Source organism: Glandiceps talaboti, chromosome 7, assembly GCF_964340395.1.
Source record: "Glandiceps talaboti chromosome 7, keGlaTala1.1, whole genome shotgun sequence".
Classification (NCBI taxonomy): domain Eukaryota; kingdom Metazoa; phylum Hemichordata; class Enteropneusta; family Spengelidae; genus Glandiceps; species Glandiceps talaboti.
The window spans coordinates 6262924-6273065 of NC_135555.1; the positions used below are offsets into that span (position 1 = coordinate 6262924).

The window sequence follows — 10142 nt, forward strand, 5'->3', positions numbered from 1 at the left end:
CATTTAACACACGCAGTAGAAACAACATTTTAGAACCGAAAGAGTATTAATGAGAATGTTTCTTAAAAACTTGTTAACTCGTCCACACTTATCGTCCAATTACTAATTTATACGAGTGATAGACCCGCATGAAACACAGTCAAGGGAAAAAATGTAATAGGGTGTTTCATTGAATTACAAGTCTGCAGTGAGCTGGGAGGCCTCATAGCTGAAATGCTCGTCGTGTTATTGTATCTGACAAAGTTCGATCTTTGGGGCGATGTCTACTGCCATTTAATACACTCTGACTGAAACGATCAAATTCCAACTCGACGATCATTTCATCCCCACATGTTCATCAATGGACAAAAGCGTCTTCGGGTTACAGATTAAAAATCAGTCTTACGTGAATAAACTTAGAACTGGACGTATAAAACTTACTTTTTTTTTGGTTCGAGCTGTTTTCGCATATTCGGGTTCACTGGTCTTCAACACGCACACACACATCGTTGTTTCCACACACAAAGTCTCAAGACCTGTCAATTTTGAGTGACTCAGCGTCCGGCCCTATCATTCTCCAAGTATGGAAACTCTAGCTGCTCTGATGAAACTTAGTGGGTACATGAAGCGGTAGTCGCTGACTGCCTGTTTATTTATGTGTTTGTTATTTTAGTTATTATATTGGGTTGGATATGTAGTTTTACCATGTTCGAGTTGTAATCGAGGGAACATCCCCTCTACGCATTAAGCTCGCTTATTTTCAGAGAAAATACGGGGTGTAATACATCGGTAAAGTTAACCAAATAACACACATCTACGTAAAGAGCAGAATACGGACGATATTGTTTGCTTGTGTGTTTTGCCAATTACATGTAATGTTTTGGAAGGCCGGACCAGCAATTAACCAACATGCACGCTTTGTTGGGGAATAAATCTTCCCCTTTATCGCATACTACAGAGTTGAGTAAATCGAACTGGGTTGTCTTGGTACGAGTGAGTCATTGCTACTTATGTTACTGGCTATCAAAAGGGTTTCCCCAGTCGATAAACAGCTTATGATGATTGCATGACTTTTAAGGCGTACTTTGAAGTGTTGAGCTGTTGACACGAGACTTGAGAACAGATTACCACGAGACTCGAGAAAAGATTATCGCGTTCGATATGGAGAAAAAATGACACCTAACACCTCAGTGCAAAATGCCGGTAATTTGTCGCTAATTTATGGCACGGTGAAAAGTTGATAGCGTCCGGAGGCGCAACGCGGAGAATACAACGTGACCGGCGAAAACTTTCAACGCGATTATTTCTAAGTCAGGTACAAATCAAAATTATACTTTTAATAAACAGGCTTAACAAGCAATTGTCAAATTTCAAATTTTGTATACAAAATAGACGAAATTGTTTGAGTTTTCGTTGATGTAACCACGCTTACATTTGCGTTCTTGTTATCGAGACACAAAAATGTCGTGTTTTACTTGCCAATTGCACCTAAGTCCGACAGCGAAAATGTCTTCAGTATTAAACTTGGATTCTTGTTTTATGCAACGTCACGCACCAATTTGAACAGTGGGTAAGAGACAGTTATTTCTTGCACGTTCACTATGTCTTTCTGAGGCATCGAAAGTCCCGTAGACGAAATTAAGAAGCTTTATTTGATGAATGAATTTTACTGATAAATCTCTTAAAATTACGTATGGGGCATTGACAACATTACAATTTACACTCTAAGGCGTCGATCCGCTGCCGAGTGGAAAAGGTTGCCGCCGTTATAATGTGACGGCGGATTGAAAATACTACCTATTCTACCTCCGAACAATATCGCCCACATTGCGACTCTCTATCCCGCGTGAAGGCATTAGAATTCACGGTTGGAAACACTGAGAAAACATTACCTATTGAAATTGTTATGAGAAAAGTACAAAATCCCTTTCAAATGATTCATGTTTTTACACGAATTGCAAGTCACACCACAAAGCCTATTTTAAATTGTGAAAATGAAAAATGATTTTTCCAATATGGCCGATGTTGTTCATAATGAAACAACGAAGAGATGAATAGCGAGAGGAGATGATAACTCGCCTTAACAAAGGACGGTACAAAAAATTCTCCAAATTAATTTTCTCAAAATCTCATTGTAGAGATGCTACGAGAGAATTCGTAATATCCGAGGTATAACGAAGGCAGTTTGGAAATACACAATCGAAAAAAATTATATGCTGAATCGAGCTATACCTGGTTGCACACATGGCAGAGAGAGAATGCAAGTTGATATATTATTACATTCTGACATCTTGGTTTTTGTTGGCTCTTTGCATATATTCCCCCGTCACCACTACAATAAACGACCAATTTGCTCTGGAAAACTGATAGCCAGACACCCGAAAGGCAGAAAATGACGAAATTGGATAAAAATCGATGACTCTAATTACAATAATTCGAAGTAAGTGCAATAAATGTTTCTTTCCCGAAGGCCATTGTCAACACAGAAGAAAATTACCAATTGCACATATCAGACATCTTGAATCAGCGAAATATGGTCAATTTGAGAGCTAATTTTTACACTTAGAAAGTAACCGTTGAAATGTCTTCTGATTTTAGAACAGTAGTTTGGTTTGTGGTTGCCGCCAAATTTACCTGACAACAATTTAATTGTCGAATAGGCGTATGTTATTTGAATCAACATGGCCGCCAGTTTCATTGCGGTCTTCATTTACAATTGTCTCAAAGCAACAAATAAATTTTTCAGTTTCTTCTCCTTATAGTATTTCACTTTTCCGATAATGCTAGAAAACAATTTATCAATGACAACACCAACATTGAAAATTTACAACCTACTCAGGACGTTTTGCTTAGACGATGCCCCATCTTTGAGTTTATATATAAAAAGAACACTGGAATTTTCTTGGGGGGAAACAATTTTTTTTTAAAATTGTACTTTCTCGAGAAAAAAATGTTCTCTGGCTAACAAATTACTGCAAAATCGTTTCCGTTTTGTGTATTTACAAAAGTAAATGTTCAAAGTTCTAGCCGTGAAGAGTTTTTCATGATCATGGCTTCGATACAAAACAAGTGACTGCCGTTGAAAACTTCAATGTGTTACTTTTTAAAAAAATGTCTTACCCTAGCACCTGTTTCAAGCCTAAAGACACCCAACACATTAGTACATAATTACAGTAATTTTCACTTTTAGCGAAGTGTACATAATTTTTGTTTTACATTGCATCCGTACCAAACTACAAAATGTAACATGAAGACATACCAGTATGTTGGTAAGTGCATACTACTAATTTTAAATTTTTTCTATTTTTGTTCTACTAATCCTCTGTTCAATAGACAATTTGTCCTTCATATTTTGTAACAAACTCACGTGAACTAAATAGATGGTTCTACTATAAAAATATATATTTCATGAAATATCATTTTAAAAATTAAAACTAGTCGTAATCTTTTTATAGTATAAACATCCACGAGTGTTCTACTTCAAGTCGATATAGCAATGTATGATAGCAATGAAACATTTGATCCAAGATTTAGAAACTAGCCGTTTCTCTTCAAGACGTGGGTGTAGTCTGGGGTGACAGGGTTAACAAGACCAAAAATGGCCGCGATCGGTGTAATATCAATCGCACGCTACAAGTATAACATACTGTATGAAAGCAGATACTGCAAAATTTAAATTTTAATGATGAATGTTGAGCAGCCTGAAGTTCCGACTCCTTGTCTTAATTTCTCTACTTCCAAAATCGTCATCATTTTACATTTGTAATTTATAGTATTGAGGTTCCCGAAGCTAAATTGACAAAACGTACTCTTGTGAAATATGCATGTTCTCCTTGTAATTTTCCAGATCACAAATTTTCATCATCAAACGAAATTAAATAATTAATATGGTGAATATTTCCACATTTTACAATTCCGATAAAACGAAATCGCTGAAAAATAACGCAGAATTGGCGCTATCATCATCCAATTTCGGCTACTTCAATTCAACGAATCTCCCCAAAGTTACAAATATTGATAAGTTTTGGACATTTCTACCCCAGAATTAGGATATTTCAGGCACATTTGTTGAATAGATAATTGGTACCGATGAGGGGGGTTAATGAAACATTCCACACCAACAACGATATTTTGGAACCCTCCTTTCAAGCGCACAGTTTCATCAAATATTCAAGAACTCCCTAACGACTTATATACACCAACCGTTATAATTACGAAGTTAAGAGCCATAATCTTGAAAATACGCCTACCTCGTCAAAGCATTACGTCTAATCAAAAGTATCAATTTTATGTAGTAATATACACTCATAGAGCTGGTATGTTATTTTTACACCTTGTTAACATATTCTCTAACGTACACAAGTCTACATTTTAAGTTGTGAGAACTAGACTATTTATAAGTTTCTTTCCAAACACATGTTATTAGTATTTTTTTATTTTTTTAAATCGCGTCGTTCTGATCACTCATCGACAAAATTTCCAATTCTTTTCTTTACATTTTAGACATTTCAATTCTGAACAGAATTATATACACACACTAATATTATTCGAATAAATATCAAACGAATGTTGGGTATGACTTTAAATTTACCAAAGCTTCACACTGTAGAGTTTCCTCACTGTTTATTTGTCTTATATTTTTTAACAGTTGTGAGTCTTACAGTTTTTATATTGTATGATGACAGTATCTATATTTTGTATGCATCAAAACCATGATTTCCTACGGTGCATAGAAAAAGTGCCTCAACTGGGTTTTTGTTTCCACAAACCCTCTTCTCTTGCAAATAACCTTTGTTTAATTGTTGCAAGTTTTTTCTGTATCAACTAATACCACCATTTTTAGGGAGCTTTGAATGTAGTAACGTGTTTGTAGTTTACACTGACTGACGTCAGTTACGGGTTATACATACACACAGATGTTTTTTTTAATCCTTTCTGTTGTTTCCATATGCTACAGTGAAGCTAACTAAGAACACCATATAAAGACGAGGTGGACTTTTCGAAATAATTAACTCGTAAAGTCGAACTAGCTGCATATATGTCGTAGAATTAAATATCGAAGTGAAGTCACGCATCGTTGTCGGCTATTAGTGTAGACATTATATATATGGTGTTATCAAAATCGTCGTTTTGTCGAAAACATGCCCTGATATTTCATGCATTGTCTTCTGAAATTGTTGCAATTTTCCGTGCCTCTGCTTGATATTGATATGATATGGTTTCCCCGAAGACGATTACTTTTAATATGTGAACGATACAACGGAGACCGCGACATTAAAACTGCGCCGCCGTCTTTTTAACAAGAGACACACCATTTATCAATACAAAACGTGTACACCTGAGGTGGTTACACTTACAAGTTGCATGCTCATTTTGACTACACTTCAACGAGAAATTGGTTTCCTCAATCGCGACGCGGAATCCTTTTGAAGGGTCGCAAAAAAACTGCTCCCCTTCAAACAGGGAAAGTTCCAGAATATAAATATATTATGTTTCCATGTATAAAGTATATAAACCAGACTATAATTTGCTCAGGGAAATTACAAACTCGGTCGTAATGAAACACTACCCCCTTTGTCACGAGGCGTAAACATGTACAGCTTACACCTATAATTGGTCCACATATGAAGAGCCACTCGCGACGATCGGACGCGGGAGAACCAAAAGAAAACGACCCTCCTTTCAAAAGCAACGTTTTGTTACTTCTACACTGCACTCCGACATGTTTCTGTTTACGGAACGAAGTCGTGGGCCGCGAGACTAAAGTAAAGTTTCCCATTGACCCCTAAAATGTATAGCTGACGTAAGTTAACAAAATAACAGGTCATGACTCGGGTTTCAAATGCAACAAAGACAAAGAGATTTATTATACCAATGAACGAGAAAATTTTGAGCGAATCATAAATTATATAAAACGGAGACATCTCGAGTTTAACCTTCGGAAATGGTTGACTGCTAAATGTTGATTTTGTTGGACACCATAACGAGACCAAAAGAGCACTGATGTGTGTTTTCTTTGACAAAGTAACGTAACCAGAAGCACAATAAACGGTGAACTTTATATGTTTTTACTGCACTAACAGATACCTAATAAATTATCCCCTTTCACTTCTCTTGGCTACATTATAAAATATACACGTTTAAAAATCGTCAAAGTTCTTGTGAAACCCTCTCTGGAAAATATTAGGTATTTTTTCGTAATAAGTTAGACCCGGTGCATTGGCATGGAGATTTCATCCACTATATACTCAATACCGGTAGACGTTATTTGTATACTGTCTATCATAACACAAATTGTGTCAACTCAGTGTCAACAACAACTACAAACACAAAAATGTAATAAACGAACTCTCAGAACTTACACAATTTGTCCCCCACCACAGTACTCAAAATATTTGGTCTAAATCACATAAACTGAGTTGTGCTCTGATGTAGTTTTAAGAATTTTCCCCCATAGAAATTTTTCGCGTTTTTTTTTCTATAACAACTTAAAAGTTTAGAAAGCCTCCTCTTATCGGCAAGACTGAGAGTCAATGGCTACTTCTAACGATAAGATAACACAGCCACTCTCATTCAACGCTTATTGTACATTTTAAAATAAAAACCTGAGATATTGCGTCCCAAAATATTGAAGAAATCGTATGAAAAGTTTTTTCTCTATGTCGAAAGTTAGAAAATAGTTTTCTGTTCATATGTATAATGTCACATATCATGCCGAATGTAGTTTTTGTCATCTTTGTAGTCGATATTGTCCAAACATAACATTTGGACGATAACTGCAGCGACGAACTAGTCTCGTCCGCTACATCGACCATGTGATTCTAATTACTGACATGTAACTTGTACCCCATACTCGGCTCGGACAACTTCGTCTTGGGGAAACACCTTAGCTATGCAAGCTGTGTCTATTTGCCCAACTAATGTCATCAACGGAACTGCTCAAGAAAAACACAGTGAACAAAAAGAGCTAAACATATATTGCCCTGAAATCGATACAGGTTTTTACACTTTTAAACACCGGACGTGTGTACCTAGCAGTATTTATACGGGAGAAATCAATCAGAAAATTGGGGTTTACAAATTGTCTTAATAAATTTAACTTGTTGGGCTGTCAAGTCAGATTTTTGGTTGTGCACTATCGGTTAAGAGAAACAAACTTTACCGTGTGTAACTTGCGTGTTAATGTTATTGATGAGTATTAAAAAGTGTTTTACCCATATTGTCAATATTAGTAGAGTTCGTCAACAGCTAAAACTTGTTGCAGTCCGCATAGGTATGGTATGTTGCTGACACCGGATACGGAATCGTCGTTCCTCTGTATCCCATACAACTTGGATTTGTAGGTGACTGGGCGACGGCGTTCGACGTGATGAGACGTTGCGATTCGAACATGTCCCTAACGTTTGGAAATGTTGTTGCCTGAGTTGTATGAATGGGAGCTGCTCCTATATCAGACTGGTGATACCACGAGTTCGCTCGGTGTAGGATCGATGCCTGTTGGCTGCTGTGAGTTGTTTGTATCGTGTTGTGTGCTACTTGCGGTGGACTGTGTCTCTGAATCACTTGTTCGTGCTGAAGTTCCTCGGGGGTTGGTGCGATACTCATATGTTTGCCGCTACCCTCTTCATACATATTTCGTGCATTACAGTGATAGTTGGTAACGTGCTCACTGTTACTGCTTTGTGAACAATTTGAACTACTACGATAACATTGCGGTTGTGTGTAAGTTAGTGGTTGAGGGGAAAGCAACTGGGTCGACCTGGAGGAAATCACAGATGTACTCAAGTTCAGCTCGTTATTGCCACAATTTGGTGATTCGCGTAACGGAGTCATGATATTTTCAACACTGAAGTTGGCGGACGGCGGCGTAGTCTCCAAAGCACGGTCGTCTACTGTTATGTGTCGACTGCTTGTCGTTGAAGTTTCTCTCAAAATAGTGCCATTTGTCTCACAAGGCTCAATTTTAGGAGTTATTCGAGTTATTGGTGTTTCTGAAGTGGTTGTTGGCGTAGGTGGAGAAACAGTTTGTCCAGGAGATGTTGCAATTGGCGGACTGGCAGTGGTTTCACTGGGCGACACGCCATCTTGCTCACGACCGTTCTGTTGTTGATGATGTTGTCTGGATGTATCCTGTTGTCTAGTAGTGAGGACAGGTTCGTCTTTATCCTTCATCGCGTCTGCCTTTTTAAATCTTTTACGACGGCGTAGGTAACTGCCATTATCAAACATATTGTAACTATCAGGATCTAACGACCAGTAGCTTCCCTTGCCAGGTTTCTTGTCATCGCGAGGCACTTTCACAAAACAGTCATTCAAGGATAGGTTGTGGCGAATTGAATTCTGCCACCCTTGTTTGTTCTCACGGTAAAATGGAAAACGATCCATAATAAACTGATAAATACCGTTCAACGTGGTCTTCTTTTCCGGAGCGTTCTGGATAGCCATAGCGATGAGAGCGATGTACGAGTAGGGTGGTTTCACCATGTCCTTTGGCGTGTGGTGCGGCGCTGCATACGGAGCGTAAGGTCTGCCCATCGACCCATACTGATCGTGTCCGTACATACTCATAGGCATGCTGGAATATCCGGCGTGCCGGTAGTAATTCTGATCGGTGAACATCGGGTGCATAACTCCCAGACTACCGGGGTTGGAGGCATGTGTAGGTGGATAACGTGGCTGCATGGCTTACAACACAGCGTATAGAAAACTATCGACTAACCGATCTTATTGATGCGAACTGTGTGTACTAGGAAAGAGATATGCGCAGAGAGGTCCCTACGATATTTCTGGTCATGACAAATCGTCAACATAAACTATCCCAATTGTTGTTACGAGATCTCACCTTATATGGTGAAAGGCACCGCCCCTTTCGTTGCTCGGCCAATCACAAGAGGTGTCAGCTGGCCACCCATATTGGGGTGCCCACACACAGAGTGTATAGTAATAAAGATGTGGCTGTCACTGCTTGATGACGATCAAATAAATTAATTGGTGATTTCGTTCATTTCAACACCAGAGTTAACAATACGTAATTGGACGACAAAACTTTCAGTTGCAAACTTCCTATCTCATTGCAGTTGACGAGTCTATGCGAACACGTTCTCCGTTCGATACGCAAATTGTTGTCTTATCTTCTGAATAAGAGGGATTTTTTCCATGAGAGATTTTGTTTAATACTCTACTTCACTCAAACAGGACAAACACTTCACTTGCCAGTCAATATAAACTATACCCCTTTTCATAGAGTGTCTCGATTCACGTGGTTAACAACAAGATTTAATTGGCCTATATCCATGGGAACCCTCTATCTCCCAGAGAGACAGTGTTGGGACCCTTCGGTAAGCTTCTTTCCATTTTTTTTCATCTGAGGGGACTCTTTGTTAGACGAAGCCTGTGTTACTTCCTCCAGACCAGCTGGGCCCTATTAAACGCTGTTGACAGGGATTTCGAAGTGAGCTCAGCGGCCTATCGCTATCTAGTCAAATATCATGCTATTGATATAGCATAGGCAATCCCCAACTTAATGCTCGAATATTGACTTCTGTGTCCAGAGATGAAACACGTTCTTTAGTTTGAACCCTAGACATTGGAGAGATCGCTGTTCGATGTCTCTGTTTTTACGCACAATTGAATGTATAGATTTAGTCACTGTATATACATATAGTATTGGTTAGGTTAGTTTACTTGGTATACAATTCAACACACTTGACATGCACACATCATGGCTATTGAAAGTTTCAATAGAACACAGTATATGTAGCAAGTCTACAGCTTTGTTGGATAAACAGCGTTAAGATGTTCAGGTTCCGAAACCCCGTCAAATTCGATCAGCTTAGACGAGGTACTCCAGTCGACTGCGTGTGCATGTGAATGCGTATGACAGACGGATTTTATCGCCTCGAATCAGCTTCTAGAGGCCTACAATTGCGTGTTTGTTTGTGCGGGGCTGGTCATGTTAGGAAACTGAATGTGATAGGGGAAGCTTGGAAGGAGTGAGTGACGTACGGTCCCAACTACTGTGACTTGTTGGGTTTTATGTTTCCTGCACCTGCACCGAACCGCATAAAGGCCTTCTGCTCCAGTTTCACCAGTCTATTTCAGGCGTCATTAGCTAGTAAAATGACTTGCTCTAGCTTGTATATGTACACAACTTCTTGTAGAGC

The 10142-nt window shown here is 38.7% G+C and overlaps 1 protein-coding gene across 1 annotated transcript; it reads right to left on the reverse strand.

The window, feature by feature from the left end:
* Positions 1-7158: 7158 nt before the first annotated feature.
* On the reverse strand, positions 7159-8661 carry LOC144438196 (forkhead box C1-A-like). Its single transcript, XM_078127239.1, has one exon. It carries the CDS (start codon positions 8659-8661, stop codon positions 7228-7230), a length of 1434 nt encoding a protein of 477 aa, XP_077983365.1. The 3' UTR covers positions 7159-7227.
* Between the last annotated feature and the right edge of the window lie 1481 nt (positions 8662-10142).